Source organism: Pelecanus crispus, chromosome 10 (genome assembly GCF_030463565.1).
Source record: "Pelecanus crispus isolate bPelCri1 chromosome 10, bPelCri1.pri, whole genome shotgun sequence".
Taxonomy (NCBI): domain Eukaryota; kingdom Metazoa; phylum Chordata; class Aves; order Pelecaniformes; family Pelecanidae; genus Pelecanus; species Pelecanus crispus.
This window is the reverse complement of record NC_134652.1, coordinates 42754241-42774551: the sequence shown is the minus strand read 5'-3', so window position 1 is coordinate 42774551 and position 20311 is coordinate 42754241. Positions and strand designations below refer to the sequence as shown.

The following is a 20311-nucleotide window of genomic DNA, read 5'->3' as shown; positions in this document are numbered from 1 at the left end:
GGCTCCGGTCCTGCCCGGCAGCGATGGAGCACGAGACGCGCCGCAGAGCTCAGGCGGGTCCGAGGGGAGATCGGGCGCACCCTCCGCTCTCCCCCACCGGCAAAACTTCTTTCAACAGAAGCAATAGGAAGCTCCGTTTCTTAGGAATTAGCAGTATTTTACAGGTCTCCTCTAGGAAACGTTCGAGATGGGGTGTCAAGGCCATGGCCGCGTCGCCAACAGGAGCGCTGCTGGGTGAGGAACCCCAAGTGCAGGACACACACACACACAAAAAAAAAAAAAAAACCAACAAAGGGAGACGGCTCGTGGAAAGCCCTCTTTACAGAACGCCGATTACGAGGCAAAATTAGAGCGGACTCCGCAAAAAAAGAAGTTACGTGCACAAATAAACCCAACGACCGACGAGCAAAAAGCAGCCGGGACAAGCCCTCCCATCACCGAGCGCGACGCCGGGGCTCGGCTGACCCGCCGCACCCCGAAGCCGGAGAGTTCGCCCCCGTTTCTTTGTTACCCCCTAGAGATTTGGAATTTATTAAAAGCCGAAAGGCAGGTATCGGCATGGCAAGCCGCAGAACGCCGCCGTCCTCCAGAAAGCAAAGTACAGTAACCGCGAAGTGATTCTTGGTTTAGTGTCAGGCAGGAAAGCGCTGCGGAGCGAGACACCCTGGGAAGAGACTTCCCGCTTCCCCGTTTACCAAACCGGGCAGAAAACAAAATAATTTAATCATCCAACCCCTGCATAGTTTAAAAGTACAACATATATACAGCTATAAATTAATTCTAAATAGATCATCTTTTCTTTTCTGTAAAGTTTTCCTCTTATCACCAAATCGTCCCATTTCCCTCTCCGCCAGCGGTGACCGGCGCGGTCGCCAAGGGTCTCCTTCTGCTTCGTGGCTTCTGCGGTCAGTCTGTGTTATTTCACACTCTACGCGTTTGTTCTCGGGGCTGCGGGATCCCAGGAGCAGCGAGACGGTCGCGGGTTAGCGGCGTCGGAAGGGAAGGAGGAAGACGGGCAGCTCGATTTCCTGTCCTAATCGCTGAGCCCGAGACGCAGGTCGAACGGCGGAGACAGGCAGAGAGAAGAAAGAGGGCAGTTGTGCGTCGCTAATTCTCCGATTCCATTTTTTAAGATAAGGTTTGATTCTTTTAAATATCAAGTCTGTCGCCTCGGCTCAGCGCACTTCACCAAAAGTCTTCCGGCATTTCAAGAGTCTGGGAACAAAAGCGGTAGCGGTGTCAGTCTCCGGACAATCGCACGTCACCGTACCTCCCCCTTCCTCCCCCCCGCCACGGTACAGGCGGCGGCTTTTTCAGTCGCACTATGTCAATCCGCAGTGGGTCTCTTTCCAGACCACAGGTAAGAGAGAGGGAATTAAAGAAAAGCAGGGAATTAATGCCGGTCTATTGTGAAAGAAGAGGCGCAGTTATCAAAACAAGAGAGCGGGCGTATCAAGATAAGAACGGTTCCAAAAACAGGATACACCCAAAAAAACGCCAAACGCGACCCAGAGGATTTGCTTTAAGGGCCAAACTTTCAGGCGCGCTCCCTTTGCCAAGGAAAATAAAAACCGAACAAAAAACTCCCCTGCTAAACCTCCTTAGCTTGCGTCTCCAAACCAAGCAGCCCGATGCCCAACGTGCCCAAGAAGTCTTTGCAAGCCTAAACGGCGTCCGCGCAACTAACGCTTGGTGTGAGCTTCACCTCCGATTTATCCTCTATAGAAACCCTGGTTTGAAATCATTTTGTGGTAGGAGGGAGCTGGTTTACAGCCATCCCAACAGCATCTGGTAGGTGACATCAGCCCGCATAATTAAGCAGAAAAGGGACTCCGAACTCCGCGCCGATTTTCTTTCATTATTTTCATGCAGTTGTCCCGTGACCCAGCGCGCCCGGTCTCACGCGTGCTATCTGGGCTCGCCTGAACTCAAACTCTCCGACCCCCTCCCTGAGTCCTCCAGACTCGCCCTCAGCTGTTTTTACTTTGGTTCCCAGTTTCACAGGGTAAGTCGCTTCTACAGCCCGCTGTGAACTCTGGCCATTTGCTTTGTTCTCCTTGAGTGTCATGGGAAGGCGACGGGGGGGCAAGGAACATCTGTTTGGTAGGAGTCCGTTCCCTGTCATCGTATCGCTTTACATGCCAGGGGATAACAGCTTTTGCAGGAAAACAGACAATAAAGCAACCAAAAAAACCCTGGTTCATTACAAGGTGGCGGCTGGCCAGCTGCCACGGCCGGTAAAAAACTTCCAACCAGCTGAGGCGCGCTCGGCCACCGTATCAAATGCGCAGTTGGCAAGACCTCAGCCGAGTTGCCAACACGCCCGCGGCTTTTGCCCTGTTCCTAGAGACCCAACATCGACGGTGCCAGAGAAAACACGGAGCTCGGAGAGAGCCGAGGGTGCTGACATGCAAACTAAAAAAAAAATGGATTTCCCAATGAACAAGCGCACGCTTGACGGAGGGGGGTGCTTCCCCCCCGCGACGCGTGTGCATCTAGAGGAGACTCATGAGGATTCTGCGTCTCAAACAGAGATTTAAGTATGAAAAGCACTATTGTGCCCTGCTCCGCTGCCGGGGGAAGCATCACCAGCTCGTACTTAGACCTCGGCTGAGCAGGCGGGCGGTGACTATCCGTGCAGAGAGGCTTGAACGTCTGACAGTCTGCTACAGCTGGGGGTGCCCATCTTCTGTGCTCGCTGGTACAGACTCGAGTCTCCGAAGTAGCGTGCCCGGTACAACAAACCTTCCTCTGCAAAGAGAAAAGCCCAGCGTTACCGACGCGACGGCGGAAAGGAGACCCACCCGCCAGGCCACGGGCTCCGCTGGGAACAGGAGGCACCTCGAGCTCCTCAAGGCCAGCTGAAGCACAGGATGAGGCTGAGGAAATGCCCCGTGCCCTTTAGGACAGGGCGGGCGGTACCAGCTGCAGAGAGCGCATCCATCCCAGGGAAAGCCTTAGGAACCTGACGGGACCTGCCTCTGCTCCCAGAGGAGGCAGACGCGGCAGCCTATGCACAGGCTGCCCCAGCAGCATGGGAAAGAAGAAACGCAGAGGCTCCGAGCTTGCCGCGCCGGCCTCGTGTGGCATGACTGGGGGCTCTAACAGCCCCTCTGGCGTCCCCGGTGCTCAAATCCTACCCCGGGGCCGCTGCTCCGAGAGCTGGGATCATCACCGGCTAGGAATGGGCGGGCAGAGAAGGCAGGTCACCCCTGGGATTTGGCAAATAGCTGGCTGCCCTCGCCACGCTGCGCTGCCCGGCTTGATGGCCGGATCACCTCGCGCGCTGCCCGGCCGGGCAGCCGTCCCTCCTAACCCTGCGTGCCTTCAGCGGCACGCGAGGCAACGCCGCTGCTGCCGCCCCAGCCTTCCGGGACGGGATGCGGGATGGAGGACAGCACGGGCAGCAAGACTTGCAGGCACGCTCCTCGAACAACTGAAATGTTACACAGAGCTGTCGGAGGGGGCCTCCTGAAAATGAGACGGCTGCAACCTTCCCCCTCCACTGGAAATCGGAGATATCCTACTGACACGGCAGGGAACCTCCGGGGCACAACTCCTGTCTGACCAGTTCTACAGCAGCATTTAAAAAAAAAAAACCCAAACCAAAACAAAAAAAGCCCCACGTACTGGATTTGTCACAAAGCCACAGATAGAAAAAAAGAGCAGGAAATGCGCTTGCACCATGTTAAAATATAACTTTAACATAGCTCAGTCCCCAGTAAAGCACCGTTCCGAAGCCGGCCTCATGCAGCAGCCGAGACCCTCTGCTCCCGACCCCGCGCTACTCACTCTGCTGCTTCTCTTTCCAGCAGTTATTTCGGAGGTTTGCGATATAGTCGTCCTCCACGCTCCTCTCGACGTTTTTCAGGTTCGTGCCCGTGTATTCATCTGCAAAGGTCTCCGATACGTAGTAGACGACTTTCAAGTGCTCTGTCACTCTCTTGTGTATGTGACCCACAGACCTAATTCAGGGAGAAGAGTCAGAACAGTGTAGGACACGCTTCGGGGGCAGAGCAAAAAGCTCCCGGCTCTTTCTAATGCACGCCACGCCACGATACCAAACCGCTGAAAACATACATCACTCCTATGCATCCAGAGACGTGCAGGTTTGGAAAGGAGAAGCATTTCTGGTGGAAACGAAACGCCAACACGGGGAGAACACCTGCCAGGCCTCTAGCTAGGTGGGCAGAGCTCTGAACACAGACAAAACTCTCAGACAGATTGCCCAAGCACTAAACCCACTTAAAATAAAGCGTTCGCTAGAATTTTCAGCAGTAATTAGGTCTCTGCGATTTCCTCGCTGACGACACCATCGTCTGGTTTTGGCGGCGAGCCCCAGGGATGGTGACAAAGCTCGGAGGCTGATGCTGGTGGGGTGCAGGGTGAGAGCAGCCCGCGAGGCAGAAGAGAGGAGCACGGCAGCGCCGAGGCGCGGGCAGAGCAGGGGCTGGCTGTCACAGCTCCCCCGCGCCTCACCCTTGCTCAGCAAGGCTGCCCGGCGGCCGAACCCAGTCCCCTCTGCTGCGATGCTAACCCCAAGAGCGTCAGCTTCCTCTACCACATCACATGCTGCAACCAACGCTGTTGCTGCAAGAACAAAATTAAGAGCCGCTCTGCACCCGAGCCTGCACCGACTAGTACAGGGAGCACTTTCTAGAAGGAAATCTTCTTACCCTAACCCCCGTGGATTTGCATTTCAGAGCCCTGCGCTTATTTTCCCCGACGCTCCAGCAAACCTAGAGATACTCTCACTAGGGTGTGTTTAACACAGGGCCTGTGCCCAAATGCTGGATTCATCAGGAACAGCCCCACCTGGAGACGTGCCCAAAGTCTCCCCTAGTAAATACCAGCTGGCTGCTGCATTAAAAGCGAACCTGATTCTTAAGCCAGGTATAATATAATAATATATATATATGTATATATCTCCGGCTCGCCCTTCAGTCTGTTATCGGGGTTTACGGGAGCGATTCAGAGACTCCTGCACGTTTCATCAAGGTCCAGCACTCAGGGACGAGCGACGGGTAGCTGGATAGACTGAACATGACAAAAAGCTCTCCTGGCATTTCTCGAGACAAAGGCTAACGCATCTCCGGCAGCGCCTGCTGGCAGAGGTGCAGTCTGGAAGAAGCTCAGCCCACTGTTTTACCTGTCAAGACAGAGCCCTCAGCTCTCCCAAAGTTCATATTCCTCTTCTGTATAAAGACAAACCGCAGAGGCTACAAAGCGCGCCCTCAAAAGAGGAGTGTTGAAGCTCGCAGAGCTTCAGCAGCCTGCTTGAGTGTAAAGCATGAAAATAAGGGCAGGACCTGGCGCAAGAAACCTGCCACCTGAAGTCAGACATGCAATTAAGTCAGGCAAATTGGATGAGGTGTTATTGAAGAGCGGGGTGGCACAGACAGGCCCCCAACTAGACAGGTCTTTTGGCAGAAAGCTAGTTTTTGGAAGAGATTTACAAAGGCAACGGAGCGAGAAATGGGTTCCTTAGGACTCTGCCTTTCTCAGCGACAGCTTCACTACCAAGACGTGGCACTAAAATCTCCGCCTGCCATTAAAACCTCGCCGGGTTCAAAAGCTTCTCGCCTCCAGCTCACTGAGTTCAGTGCGGAGAGCTCCAGCTTCCTGCCAAGGGACAGGCCAGCGCAGCATTTCCCTTTACACCAGGCAGCAAAAGGGGCCTGGCTGCCTGCGCGAGCGAGCGAGCAGCACCGCCTGCCGGCACGGCACGCCTCTTGCTCCCAAGATAATTTCATTTCAAGTGCCTTGGTCACTCGGGAAGGATGACGGAGGACTGGAACAGCTCGTTTGCCCCTCTTGTCCAAATCCAAACTCGGAAACTGGTTTGGTTGCTGCTACCCCAGCACGCGGAGACAGGGACAGCACAGGGAACGGGGAACCGAGCAGCGGAGAAACAGCTGGGGCTCAGGGATGGCTTTCCTCCGACGGCTGACAAGGCTGGAAGCAAATTCCTGCCCACTTACAAGCTGAATGTCTTTTCACCCCATAAACTGCCACTTCACCAGTATAAAACAAACCGGTATACCTATATAATGCTTAATTTTTATAGTCCTAATATCAACCGCAGAAATCACATCTCAACACTCTTGAGCCTCACGGAATAATTCTTAACTGCGCCCTCTCCAAAACCGCTCCACCTCTCGGTTCCAAGCACTAATGTCACAGTCTTTACCTAGGACCCAAAAACTAAGCTGGGTTTTATAGTATTTCACATCATTAGTGGCGAATGTTGTCACCTGTGAAACTAAGCAGGGCCCCCTGGCTGTAACCAAGTCTACCCTCTTTAAATACACGTAAGGAACTTCCACCAAAGATACATTAAGCCTTTGTCAAGAATGATGCAAGCAGCCAGAACTCAAGCCTGTTTTCCCATTCTTTGTTGGCACAGCAAAGTGAGTAAGAATAAAGACTCATTTCATTTGTCAGCCAAGCGAGCAGATCAGGGCACTTCCACAGCATCTAGAATGAAACAGCTTCACTTTCCCACAGTAAACGTCTGGCCATAGCTGTTTCGTGGCAAGATTAGAGTTCACGAACAGGGGATTTCTCCGGGAGTGTCTTTTACTCTACAGGAGTGTCTTTTATTCGTTCTTCTCCTCCTCTCTTGCGTTATACTAGGCATAAACTGAGGCTTTCACGAAGAACAGATCTGGCTTTTGTTTTTCACACCCCAATTTAACTCTACGTCTCAATTCATTCTGCATATGGGATCTCGGTGCTGGGCTACAGTCTCTCAAAGTCATTTCGTCTGTCCCTTTCTCGGACAGACTCACCCAGCTGTGGGTACGGGCTGCAGAAGGTCCCCGTCAAAGAACATCCCCCCTTAGGCAAGTGAGCACCCTCCAACCTTCCCCGCACCTTCCGTCTCAAGACCTGTTTGAGAACACCAGGCGGCCTTCACTGATGCGTGAGACATCTGGCAGCAAGAGCCACGGCGTGATGAGATAAAGCAAAAAGCAAAAAAAAAAAGAAAAAGAAAAAAAAAAGAAAAGACAGGAAAAACAGAGAGCCTAGATCCCTATCCCGCCATGCCACCCTGCCCTCCAGAACCCACCCCCCTCCCCAGCTGGGTAAGTTTTAGATTAACAGGTACTAACGGCCTCTGGCTCAGACTGTAGGGTGGGCTGGAGACCATCATCTGGCTGAGAGCAGACACAATGATCAGGATGAGGATAGGCATCAGCTGGACGAACAACCCAAGGCCACCCTGAAGGAACAGAAACACACCGTGGAGCACCATCTGTACGTAAGGATCCCATAGCATCGCCTTCCCTCCCTCCCAGCCCTTACACAACCTCCGTTCTCCTGCTTTTCGCAGGCGTTTGGCTTAGGAGGCACCCCAAAACAACTGGGGGGAACCCAGCAGCCCACAGTTCCCCTCCAGAAAGGGCAGCGTGACTCTGAAGGTCCAAACCCTTCTGCCCCTTCTCTGGACAAAGGCACTGGCAGGGGGAACCTTGTGAGTGAATTTCAAAAGCCTCATGCCCATATTTTGTTTTCCTAGAGCGTACGTGGTTTCTGTCCTGCTTGCGCTAACGAGCGGAACTGGTTTTAAGGAAAGCCTTCTCCCCTCTTCAGTGTCAGATGAAAGTAATTCCCCCTCTGCCTCACCTCCTGAGCTCCCTCCAGTTCCAGCAGAGTACACTTTCCCCCTTAAGCTTGAGAAAAAAATATTCAGGAAGTTCTTGTTTGTTTGCTTGCCTTTTTTTTTTTTTAAATATAATTGGCTATCCCCAGAAAACAGTAATCTTCAATATGTAACCCTGGTCTCTTAAATAGCAAGTCCCCCATTCTCACTTCTCTAGACCAGAGGGCTTGGAGTGCTGGAGATATACTTAGATTTTCTGTGATGGGAAAACATAAAAATAGCTCATGCTATAAAGTGTCTTCCTTGGTTAATGAAGCACCACAGATTAGAAACACCCCATCCTCAATACTGGAATAAAAGGGAGAATGAGTTCACGTTGGGAGGAGCCACGAGTACCCACATTATCTGAAAAGTGGATTTACCTTTTGAAATTACAGAATTAAATCAGAAAGGAAATGCTTATTCTGTGGTAAAGACAGGTACGCTTTACTGGTGCAATCTTATTTCAACGCAGCACTGAAGACACACCAGCGTTTTCCCCACTGGACAACAGCTATGAGAGTCCTGGGAGAACAACCACCAGTAAATTAAAAAGCAACTTGGTGTAAATTCTTGAAGGCAGCTCACTTCCCACGACTCCAGCTTTCTGTTCAGGGGGGTGGAAACAAGCAGGGCTGTTTCAGAAGACTGCCACGCCAACTAGCTCACGATTCACGTCTCAGAAAAACCTTTAGACTCCCAGCCCCCCGCCTGTTCTCCACTTACGTCACCCTGATGTTCTCGTCTGTCCTGCCTCTGATGGTAGGTATATCGCATCCGGCCGTTGCTGTATACGTGAACATTACCTATAGGCAAAAAGAGAACTGTTAACACAAAAGTCAGAGTGCGTAAGACGGTGCTGGCTGGCCAGGAAGGAAGCACAGAAAGTGGCCATGTTCCGTGTCAGCCTCACCAATAAAAAACATGGTAGGAAAAAGTAGACTGGGTGCTGACGAGCAAATTTTAACTTTGAACATTGTCAGAATGGGCTCAATCCGTTTCTTTAGTTCGGGCCAGACTCAGCAAAGATATAAGGACACAGAGATTGTAAAGGAATCCACGCTGCGCTCAGGCTTGGATCCGGTCTGCCGTTACCGGCACTCTCGGTTCAGCCTGCCTCACGCAGCCAGCAGCGTGCCAGCCAGCTCAGAGCTGGAAGGACGACGGCGCACCTGCCCGGCTGGGCTGCTGTCAGGCTGGAGCTGGGATGTCTCAGTGAAATGGTGACTTGACAGAGCCGGGCTATTCCCGAGATCCCTGCGTACGTCCCAGTGCACAAGGTGCATGGCCATGGTTTTGGTTAGCAGGCCACGTGGCCGAAGCTCCTGGCTCGAGCCACTCCATCGCGCTCTCTTGACAGAGATGGTTGTGGCTTTAGGGCGAAGCGGGTATGGGACTCCGCAGGAGACTGCGAGAAGAATTCGTATTAAAAAAAAAAATCTATTCATCACCTGAAGCCAACATTTACAAAATGAGCTACAGCCACAGCTGAAAAAGGAGTATTCCTAAGGCGTACCGAGCAGATATGTCTGAAGGCGAACTGGTTGCGGGCACAGAGATCCGTCTATAGGATTTTATCGGATCGTATGGAAATTCAGGTTGGAAGTGACCTCAGGAAGTCCAACCTCCTGCTCAAAGCAGGGTCAGCTAAGTAGAGAGAATATCTTGTACAGGCCTCCTCGCTTCTAATTGAATTTACTTCAGATTAAAACCAATACAAAAAGAAATAATTTAGGTAGTTTTTCCACCCTAAAAAAAAGAGAGCTCCTCCGTGTCCTGTTTTAAATGTCAAAACTCCAGCTGAAAAGGGAGACGGGCTGAGAAAGCGGTCCTGAATTCTCTTGGGACAGTGAGGAAAGGGAAACAAGACTGAGCTAAAATAGCAACCCTCTGTTTTTACGGGAGTAGCTTTACCTCTCTGCTCTGGCAGAACATGGACGCTGCAAAAGGCTTCAAGGTGCCTTTGCAAGCACTTGATGTTAGTGTGTGAATTCTTACATACCAGATAGGAGAGAGCTACCAGGGTAAATCTTCTCAATTGAAACAAAAATATTTATTTTTCCAAGTTGGTCCACAGAGGTCAAATAACCACTGCCTCCACCGCCAGTCAAATATGACTAGAGCAAATACAAGGGAGCCTTCTAAAATACCCTTATCCTTATATTAAATCTGTGTCTTTTTGATCAGAACTCATCAAGTGAGGGAAGGGTCACTTGTTTCTTCCCTGCTACCCAAACCATGATGAGCACCGTGGATAGACAGGATACAGATTTAATTTTCAACTCAAAAGGTTTAAATTCTGCTCTAGAAATAACACTTTCCTCTTTTTTTATGGGACACACTGGAGAGAAGGAAGCGGACGCTGATCTCGGAGAAACTGCTTCAGCTGCGTGGCAGAGCAGGTAGAGATCAGGAACAAGGCCCAGGCATTACCATAGTTTGTTCTGATGAGAAGATTTAACTTCCAAAACCACCGGGCAGAAAAGCCTTCTTCAAAATAGGATTATTTTTACAACTAGCCTTAAAAGAAGTAACTTTTTGTTCTAACATGCAATGTGGCCAGCAGGCAAACAAACACCTGAAGTTGGGAAGAACTCCAGCTCTGATGGTATTACCTGCTGGGTGCTGAGTTCTCCAAGTACCCATCTGAACAATTTAGAAATCTCTAGGTGTTTAGGTCATGTGTGAAGGAGAACTCTCTCTTATCAAACTCAGCAATCCTTGCACGGCCAAATAAATCGCTAGCACACTGTTGCTCTGTCAAAAGGATCGGGTCCCACGCGAGAGATTAAGGTTTAACGTGCTTACTAGAAGGAAAACCACCACCAAAAAACATGTTGAAGAGGTCCTCGGGGGAGATGTCTGCCTCAAACCCGCGGTGGAAGTCCGAGTGACTGTGTCCGTGCCGAGCAGGGTTGAGTTTCTCGTCTCCAAACTGGTCATATTGCTTCCTCTTCTCTGGGTTGCTCAATACCGCGTACGCGTTACCAATGGCTGAAATATTGACAATAAGGAAGCAATTAGCTTCTTTCTTCTGCAGATAATACATTTGGCCCTGCAAACTGCCAGGACTTGCCTTTCTCATGACACAAATGCGATTCCCAACTACCCACGTCTTTTCAACAGGCTACTCCAGCGGTGCAGCACTAGTACCTGGCACGCTTCTCTGGCAAACGTTGACAGGAGGAAACCACACCAAGAGACTCGATGAAAAAGGCCTTAATTAATTCAGATGAAGAAGTTATGATATGACTGGTATGAATTCGATATGTGTCCCTAGAGAAACCCTCTCAGATGAATGAAACCATGAACTGCGAAGGAAATACTGGTAGGAGAGCGGCTGCACATTTTACTTTAATTAAACTCGTTATTTCTTTTCAACAGCTAACACCCAAATCCTTCAGCTGTACGCAACTGTATAGGAAAATACAGTTTTAGTTGACAAATTTTATTCAAAAGTGGCATTAAGGGAATTCAACGTCACAGCCTAAAACCAGAACTGCAAAGAATTTAAATACAGGCTAGATCACTGAAAGAGACTTTAAAACCTCCCACAAGAGCTAGTAAGGAAACGTTGGCTAGAAGTTGTGTCTGTCAGCTATGAATTTCAAAATTGCCAGATGCCAGAAGTAAGGTGCATAATCACCAGGACTGTTAACCAGTGCCCGTGACAGTGGAAATGTACTGGAACCCAACCCCCACCAGTTCCCCAGGTCACTCCCCTTCCAACCTCAGCACGTTCGAGCCTTTCTACCAGAACGCCTGCCTGCCGCCCTCCTATTTCCGTACTTCTCTCTCGACACATTCCAGCTTACCACTTCCCCTCCGTACCAGCCTACGCAAGAGCCTCCCTACGTGACTGCAGAGCCTATCCTCTCTCCTCCCTGTGTCGCAAGGAGGCAAAAATGTTCATGGCAGGAGTTGCTTGGCGTATAAAAGGCAGAAGTGATAGAAAAGGCAGACACATGCCCTTTGGAGGAGATTAACTCCAAGATTCAACATTTTCCCAGTAGTCAGATCAAGGTGTACGGTTTCTTCTCAGAGCAGAGATTTGGAGCATGGGGGATGTAATGTCAACACACTTTTTCTCCTTCTCGGTTATAATTAGTGCACACAGAGCAAACGTTTCTACGACCAGGCAAGGAAGCCGGACAACAAGGACAGCCTCTCGGCATATTAGCTGCTTCTTTCAAACTGTGCGCTGAAGCAACGCAAATGGAGCAGCTGAGGGTTTTGTTCGTTGTCTGACTTTCTGCTGACAAAGCCCAATAAACGCCTCATTCCAAATCAGGATTTTAGCTCAAAGTAGCCAGGTTCAACTCCTTTTCCAACGTCAGCCAAAGGCAGCGATGCCAATCTGCTACCAGACAGACTGCAGCCAACCGCACCTATAGACTGAAACAAGGTCTCAGGACTAGACGTAACGCTTTATCAGCTGTCACTGGGAAGACGAATGCCAAGACTTGAGCTAATACATCAACGTAAGAAAAAAATTAACTAAAATCCTCATAGCCGTGCACGTTTCCCCCTTCACCCTCTGGAACCAAACAGCTGGACTTCAGCGAGCCCTGCAAACTAGGAGCTCAGCTCGGGGGCTGAAGGAGGGGGGACCCAACGAGGCAAAGCCTGGAGGAGAGATAACCTGAGAGCAGACAGCTCTGCAGCGGAGGATAAAGGGCACCTTGCTTAACGCACGACTTCTGGCATGTAACTCTTGTCAAAGCCTTCGGCAAACATGATTATTTAAGATTATGGGTGAAGAAACCTGCCTTTCGCCACTTAGCAAGGACTGAAGGATAAACTGTCGAGCAGCGGCTTACCGCACATGCGGCGTAGATAGATGTCTGCAGATGCTCACTCTTTAATCTGGCCCCCCTACTGAAACAGGCTCTCCCAAGTAGCTGGGGGTCAGCTCGGTATTTGCTAACAGCAACACGCTTATCAGTTACGGATTTAAGTCTTGAAAGACTTGAACAAACCTTACATAAGACTTTTACTGCTGAATTCATGTCTACTAGAAGCTTACCCCAATACTGTACCAATACACTCGCACCAGGTTAGCCTTGCTCCCTGCTCCAGCAGAAGTCTCACGCGTTTCACTCCCCAGACGGCCAGAATCAGACCACAGTTATTTAAATGGCTTAACACTGCAAAATCAGCGCTGTGCAACTGGCATCAAGAAGTTCCCCGTTTAGCTCAACAATAATAATCAAACTTCCACAGCTTACAAAGGAAATTTGGGTTATATGTTCCAAGCAATAGCGTTTCTCTTGGAAAATTACTCCAGTTTTAAGGTATCTTATTAGCCGGGAAACATCCTTGCCGCATTTGTAGAGAGGCCCTGAGAATCGGGCTCTCTGCAGCAGAACTGAAGCTCCTGGTGACCCGTTTTGAGTTCTGGCTAGGCTCAGCTGTATGGCTGGGGCAGTTTCACCCTAGAAATTTTCACCTGGGGCTTCCAGCCACCAATTCCACCCCGCAGCCTTTTGCAATGGTCAGGTGCCGAGTGCTTTGCTTAGAAACCTGAAGGCTTACTGGCTGCCTGAAATGCTCAATGAGTGGAAGCGTCTAAATACGGGTTCTGAAGAAGATGAGTCTCCTGCCATTGGGCCTGCCCAACCTACTGGGTCTCTACTGGATTTATCAGTAGTCGGGGGTGCACCCCAGCACCTGCCCCGTGCTGGACGGCTGCAGGACTTGGAGCTTCTCCCTGCTATGTGAATGCTCCTGCCTCTCTCCAAAAAAAAGAAAAAGGATGGTTAACATCCCAAGGGAATTCCCTCCTGAGCAGCGTGGCAGGAGGCTGGAGCAACACACAGAAAGGGAGAAAGGGAAGGAAGGCTTCTCCTTGTCCGACTAGCAGAGGTGAAGCCTATCCATGCCAACTGGTGTTTATTACTTTAAGCTGAGAGTATACTTTGTTCGTAATACAACCAGCCCAGAAGAAGAGATATAACTTTACTAAGGGGAGCTTTATTTCACTCTAAACACTCATGAGGTTGTTTTTAAGAGTCCTTGCTAGCCCAGCTCAGCACCATCGCCTGATAGTCGAGCGCAAATCACAAAGTCGGAAATGTTCTTTACCTTTAAATGCCTCTGTAGCCCCTGGTGCATGGTTCTTATCTGGGTGAAATTTTAGTGCAAGTTTCCGGTAAGCCTTTTTCAGGTCCTCATCAGAAGCTTCTCTGTTTACTCCCAGAATTTCATAGTAATCTTTGCATTGCTTTACCCTGCCAGCAGAGAGAAGAGAACATACGGATGGTTAGTTTCAGCTGTGAAAGCCACTTTGCACTGAATACATCAACTCTGCACCATCTCACGCATCGCAGTTTCGATCGATGTTGTTCAGTGAACTCTGGTTTACTCAGCTCTGATGCCTCAGAGGGTGACCCAGTTTTTTTCACAGACTCATTCCCGCTGCGCCTGCATTACTCGCACACAAACACCCTCACAGAACAAGTCAAACCAGTAGAGGTAGAAGGGCCTCTCCTCAGGCGACGATATCAACCGCTCAAGAATGCGACTGGCAAATATGCTTCAGATTCATCACGCTCGTGTTTTGGAGGCTATTTGGGAGGGACTACAGACAGCAGGCCGGGATCTGAAGGATAGCTGGGCTATTGGCTCCCTCCGCCTTCTCTTCAGACTCAGTTAATTCACAGACCTAAAAATAACATCAGCTGAATTCTGGAGGAAGAAAAAGGGAGCTGCCCAGGCCTGGGTGCGCAGCCCAGTTCGTTCTGGGTACACTCACAGCCCAGCGATGGTTTCTCCTTCTCACATGACTTTGAGGAGACAGAATACAGCAGGCTGGCTTTTTGGAGAAATGGATGATGTAACAAGCATCCCCGTAAGTCCACTAGTCAGAGCAGTTCTTGCGCAATTCCGACCATGCCCACAACCTTAAACAAAGTTGACCAAGTGACTGTGCCTGCAGTTCAGTCCTTCAACTCCCAGTATTTGCAAATGGTAGAAAGGAATAAAGAACAGCTTGAAGCAGGGTCGGGAGAACAGGTGACTGGATAAACATGTCCTGGGACTTCCCAGCAGAAGCTTTAGAGGCGTATCGCGCTAACAGAGTGCAGCGTCCTGCGGTGGATTTCTACTTTATCGGGCTCTAAGAGAGACCATGAGCAGCATATTATCAGGAGAGAGGAAGAAGGATGTGCCCCGTCACTTGCTACTAGCGCAAAGCTTAGAGCAGGAAGGCTGCCTACTGCAAGCTAGGAGCCATGACTTCTACCTACAGGATCTCAGGGCCACACGGGACTTTTTCCCAATATTACTGAGTAACACTAAAGCAAACATTCATGTGAAGTCCATGAGATGGATGCATCCAAAATGCCTCTTTGCAGCTCAGCCTGGAAAAGGCCTACAGTTCTAGCCCTCGTACATGCGTTTGCGGGAGAGATCTCGCCCCTCATAGACCCAAGATCTGAGCTGCCTCCCAGGGCTGCCGTAGCTATAAATTCTCCTAGATACCTTTTTAAACACCTAGTGAATTAAAAACCACCCGATACGGTTCAAAGCTGACTGGATCTCCTTACATGGCACAGAACATGAACTGTCGTCCAACTCTATCTACTCTTTCTGCCCTCCTCCTTCATGTTCCACCATTGCATCTTTAAAACATTGCGAAAAACAGACCGGTATCGCACGATAAACGCAAACCGCGAGTTGAAGCCACGGAGAGCTGCGCGCACACCTCTTCACTGCATCCACCTGGTCCTGAGTGTAGCCCTTGGGGGCCTCCCCACCAGCCTCTCCATTGGCCGAGGGGAAGTCTCCGCTCATTTTCTTGAACTGGGGATTTGTGGACTCCCTGGATTGGGACTGGCCATTGGCTGATTGCTCGTTCTTGTTGAGTGATTCAAGCAGAACTGAAATGAGAAAAAGATGAAAAGAAAAAAAAAAAGAAGTTAAGAGACCACCAAGCTCAATCTGCCCTTCCCACTCTCCCATAAAGAGACCCCTCTTCATTTCTGCCACCGCCCTAAGACCCCCACCCTTCATCAGAAAGACCCTCACCTTTTCACCCAACCCTTGAGCTCCTGCTACTTCTTGCCCACATGTGAGGGCTGCTGCTGAAGAAATTGCCTGCTTCTCCCAACGCACGCAACCTTCACCAAAACCCCAGGCCTACCCAGCCGGACAGTCCGGGAGCCGCAGCGGATCACCAAAGCGGTGCATCCTTGTCCTCTCCATTTTTGCCCCCGTCTCTCCTTAATGGCGGAGTATTTCCCTGTTTGTTCTCTAGCATATTCATCTCCTGCCTTTGAGAGTCTACTCTGCTGGGTAAATTATGTGACGACGCCATATCTTTAGAGAGCTTAGAAAATAATACCGTGGGATGCCAGTCACGGGGGGACACTCCCCTTTTGGAGACAAGAGAGCTGCAGCACTGATTGCTGGCAGCGCGACAGGACCCGTAACACGTGAGTCAGAAGGGCGCTTTGTTCTCTTGCGCTGCCTTACCTACGCGTGCTATGTGCGAAGCAGCAGCTGTGAAAACCATCTTCTCCCTCAGTTAAGGAATATGAATTGCATAAATTCAGTTTCCCTTCCCTTAAGTGGGGTGCGCGTGCGTTATCGGGTGAACTGCTGCAGACTACTGCCTCCTCCTCGCAAGGCTCAGGCGCTGTCCTCCGTCCTTTTCAGCCAAGAGGGGACAAACATTCAGGCTTGGCCTAACGGCGCAGGTGACACCGCTGTGAAACCAAGTGAGACTCCTCCAAGCACAGAAGCGCCTTTCCGTCATGCACTTCCCTGGCAGCCGGAGAGCGCCATCTTTTTAAACTACTTTTGTCTTTTTTTAACCAGACATCAGACCGATCTCTTTGTGCCTGTAGTTTCTGAAGTTTATACATTGCATTAAAGAGAACAGGCACACGTAACACGACTGAGACCAGCCGACGTTATTTACAAAGGCATCAGTAACTTGACGAGCTTGCAGTCCTTTATCCAGAGCCTAGAACCGAGAAGGACGTTTCATCTCCTCCCGCAGATTGCACGTTACAGACCTTGCACTATGGGGGTATCACGTTCTTTATGCAAGCGCAAACAACGCTTGCAGGCCAAGAGACAGGCCAAGATATCCTATCTGCCCCGCAGAGCTTGTAGGGGCAAGAAAAAACCGCTCGGTAATCCAACAGCCAATACAGGCAATTGTTACAGGACGAAGGATAAAAATGACAGCAGGCTAACGAGCAGTAACTCACTGGATGACGAGCTTTTGAGCTTGGGGGCTTCACAGACTTCGGCTTTCAGAAAAAGAAATCCTTCCCTTGCTCACATTTACACCACTAGAGCCTTCACAAAATTATAGTAATTGTTTTTATTCCTTCCAATCCTGGAGCAAACCGCCAGGCACTTTTAAACCTCATCTCGTGAGGCTGTCCCTCCAGCCACCCCACTCTTGCTGTTCTGGGCTGAGTTTCCTACAGCTTGTGCCAAGAGATGTTTTTGGTAGCGTAGCTCCCAAACCCAACCACAGAAGTCCGCGTACGGCCACAGCTCAGTCCTGTTTTGCTCTACAGCCCCAGCGCTATTGTTTCTGCATCCCAAAGCCACGCTGGTCCCCCGTGCAGTCACAGCACAGCGCAAATTCATAAACTAGAAGCAGAGACTGCTGAATTAGTTTCCAGTTCTGTCAACTCAGCTCCCCACCAAGCACGTGCTACGGATCACTTTTCCTCGCTTATTAGCCAACGTTTGTTCAACTTCCATTGTTAATTTTTCCGAAACTCCCGCTTAAAGGCGACCAGCGGGACTTTGTCTACACCAGCGTGCCCAGCTGCGTTTGCCCAGGAGAAGCTTTTTGCCAAAATCCCCTTGCAGAACCCTTTGCTGAACCTGTGACGACACCCGTAAGACCCAGCCAGGGTCAGAGTCTGAAGCGCTGGCTGTGCAACGTCCACGTCGCTGATCGTTGCCAAACCCAGCGTAGCTCATGAGAAAGAGAAGAGATTTCCCAGGGGCACACAGGCTACGTAAAGACTCAACGACCACTGCGTAACCGCGGGATCTTTGGCAACATTTCCCAACTGCGGACCCAAAGCGCACGGGTGAGCAACCAGCAGGACATCAAGCTCTGGCCACAAACGAGCACGCTGTACTTAACGTTAACCCGCCCCGCTTTGCCCTGCTTTCCTCCCCTGTGCTCCAGTTCTCTAACAGTACATATCCCACCTTTTATTCTGGCTGGCCCAGGCCACAGGATTAGGGCAAAACATGACCGCTTTACGTTGCAAACTGGTGCTTGCCGTCATCCAGATCTACTTTTCTGGTGCACGCCCTAGCAGAGCTCCTCAGGAAGAGCAATCCTTGTCAGGGTGGGCCTTTCTGTGTGCTATGCCACGCTCTTCCCTCCAAAAGTCACTTTTCCTACCCAGTAATTTCACAAAAGTATATCTGAACGGGGAGGAAAACCACACCACGCGTACGACGGGCTGCTATACTGTGTCTGAGGGAACAGGAAGAGGCCTCGTGCAACCAAAGCAAGAATTACAGGAAGCCTTGGGCTCTCTGCAGGACAGACAAGCTGCAAAACACAGCCGAAAAATCAAAACTCAGATAAGGTCAAAGGAAAAAATAGGGGGGGAAAAAAAAAAATCTACAGCTCCTTGCATAAATTTTTGCAATATAAGAACACACAGAGAAAGAATTGTGCTTGGCTGCTTCTACAAACCACTTCCCAGTTGCTTTTGTGACATGTTAATTACATACATCGTAAAGCTTCCAGGAAATGAGATCGTTCCTCAAAACCCATAAAACCGGCAGGTCTTCAAGAAGGAAGATTGTTTCTTACGCGTGCTGAAACGAGCCGCAGCAGCTGAGCTGTGGCAATCAAAGGGGGTGTACGAAACGAAAAGCAACGCTTGCTGAGCGGAGCAGCCAGGGGAAACAAGCACGCTCGAGCATGTAAGCTCAAACGAGGTCTGTCTGCCCGCCCGCAAACCATGTGAAACCACTGCCCGCTGGCCTGTGGTGCTCGAGGAGGGGAGTCTGCAGCCGTGCCCAGGGCCGGGGCGGCTGCACCTCTGTGGGAGGGACGGAGCTGCAGGACAGGCCAAACGCCAGGAGAGGAGGAGAGGAGAGGGGAGAGGGAGAGGCAAGGCAGAAGGAGATGAAGAAGGAGATAAGATGAAGAAGGAGATGAAGAAAAGAGAGAGAGGAGGAGGAGAGGAAAGAAGAGTAAAGGAGGAGAAGGAGGAGGAGGAGGAGAGAAAGAGGAGAGAAGGAGGAGGACAAGGGGAAGGAGAAGGAGAGGAGGAGAGAAGGAGATGGAGAAAAGAGGGAGAGGAGGAGGAGAGGAAAGAAGAGTAAAGGAGAAGGAGAGAAGGAGGAGGAGAGAAAGAGAGGAGGAGGAGAGAAGGAGGAGGAGAGGAGGAGGAGGAGGAGAGAAGGAGGAGGAGGAGGGGAAGGAGAAGGAGAGGAGAAGAGAAGGAGATGGAGAAAAGAGGGAGAGGAGGAGGAGAGGAAAGAAGAGTAAAGGAGAAGGAGAAAAAGAGAGGAGGAAGAGAAGGAGAGAAAGAGAGGGAGAAAAGAGGGAAAGGAGGAGGGAAGAAAAGAAGAGTAAAAGAAGGAGAGAAGGAGGAGAGAAAGGGAGAAAAGAGGGAGAGGAGGAGGAGAGGAACGAAGAGTAAAGGAGAAGGAGGAGAGAAAGGGATGGAGAGAAGAGGGAGAGAAGAGAGGAAAGAAGAAGAGTAAAGGAGAGAAGGAGGAGGAGGAGAGCAGGGGAGGAGGAGGAGAGGCGCTTTCCGCAGCCCCACCAAGCCCCCTCCCTCCCCACAGCCGCACGCTCGCAGCGCTGCTCGCACCCGCGGCCGTGACGGCGCCCCACGGCCCGCCCGCGGCTCGGGGGCAGGTCGGCAGCGAGCGCGGGGGGAGGCACAAAGCCCGCGGGCGCCTTGCCCGTGGCCAGCCCCCTCACGTCCCCACGCCCGCCCCCCGGGAACCGAAAACGGGCCGCGAATCGCCGCGCCACGGCTCCGGGGAGAGGCACACGCCGCCGGCAGCACCCGCGGCACGGCAGCCCCGGGGTGGGGGGGGGTCCGGTAGCCCGGGGGGGGGGTGTCCGGTGGCCCGTGGGGGGATCCGGTAGCCCCGGGCCCTCACGGGGCGGGGCCGGGCCGCGCCGCAAGGCCCGCTGGGAGCCCCCCCCCGCAGTGCGCAGGCGCGGGTCAAAGGTCAGGCGCGGCGACGCAGGCCCCGGCGCCCCCCCCGCCCCCCCCCACACCCCCCAGGTCCCCCCTTCCCCGTCCGCCGGCGCTCACCGCGGACCCGCGGCGAGGGGTACAAGCGCTGCGCCTTCTCCAGGAAGCGGCGGGCCTTCTCGGGCTGGTTGGCCTTGGCGGCGGCCAGCGCGATGCCGATGCACCGCTCCGCCTCGTCCCTGTTCGACTCCATGGCGGCGGCGGCCGGGCGGGGGGGGCGGAGCCGGGCGCGGCTTGATGACGTCACGGGCGCGCCGCCCGCCCTGGCACGGCAGCGAGGCGGGGCCCGGGGATGGAGCTCGGCGGCCGCGGGCCCCTCCAGGCCCCGGGGGAGGCCGCCCCGTCCCGCTGCCACCGCGCAGGGCAGCGGCAGCCCCCCTGCCGCCTCCTCGGGGCGCGGAGGGGCGGTGCGGCCCCCGGCGGGCGCCCCAGCCACCGTGGGGAGGCCGCG

At 51.9% G+C, this 20311-nt stretch overlaps 1 protein-coding gene across 4 annotated transcripts; it reads right to left on the bottom strand.

Annotated features, from left to right (window-relative positions):
* Positions 1–495: 495 nt before the first annotated feature.
* DNAJB12 (DnaJ heat shock protein family (Hsp40) member B12) lies at positions 496–20057 on the bottom strand. Of its 4 annotated transcripts, none has more exons than XM_075717733.1 (9): positions 19921–20057; positions 15351–15525; positions 13730–13875; positions 10454–10639; positions 8372–8451; positions 7116–7225; positions 3793–3965; positions 2600–2751; positions 496–1215 (listed from the first exon to the last, which is right to left on the bottom strand). In XM_075717733.1, the coding sequence occupies exons 1-8, from the start codon at positions 20051–20053 to the stop codon at positions 2630–2632; spliced, it is 1125 nt and encodes a 374-aa protein (XP_075573848.1). In that variant the 5' UTR covers positions 20054–20057; the 3' UTR covers positions 496–1215; positions 2600–2629. The 4 variants fall into 4 exon arrangements, with proteins under 4 accessions (XP_075573848.1, XP_075573849.1, XP_075573850.1 ...); XM_075717734.1 differs by having other exon boundaries at positions 2606–2751; XM_075717735.1 differs by lacking the exon at positions 19921–20057 and adding an exon at positions 18371–18585.
* Between the last annotated feature and the right edge of the window lie 254 nt (positions 20058–20311).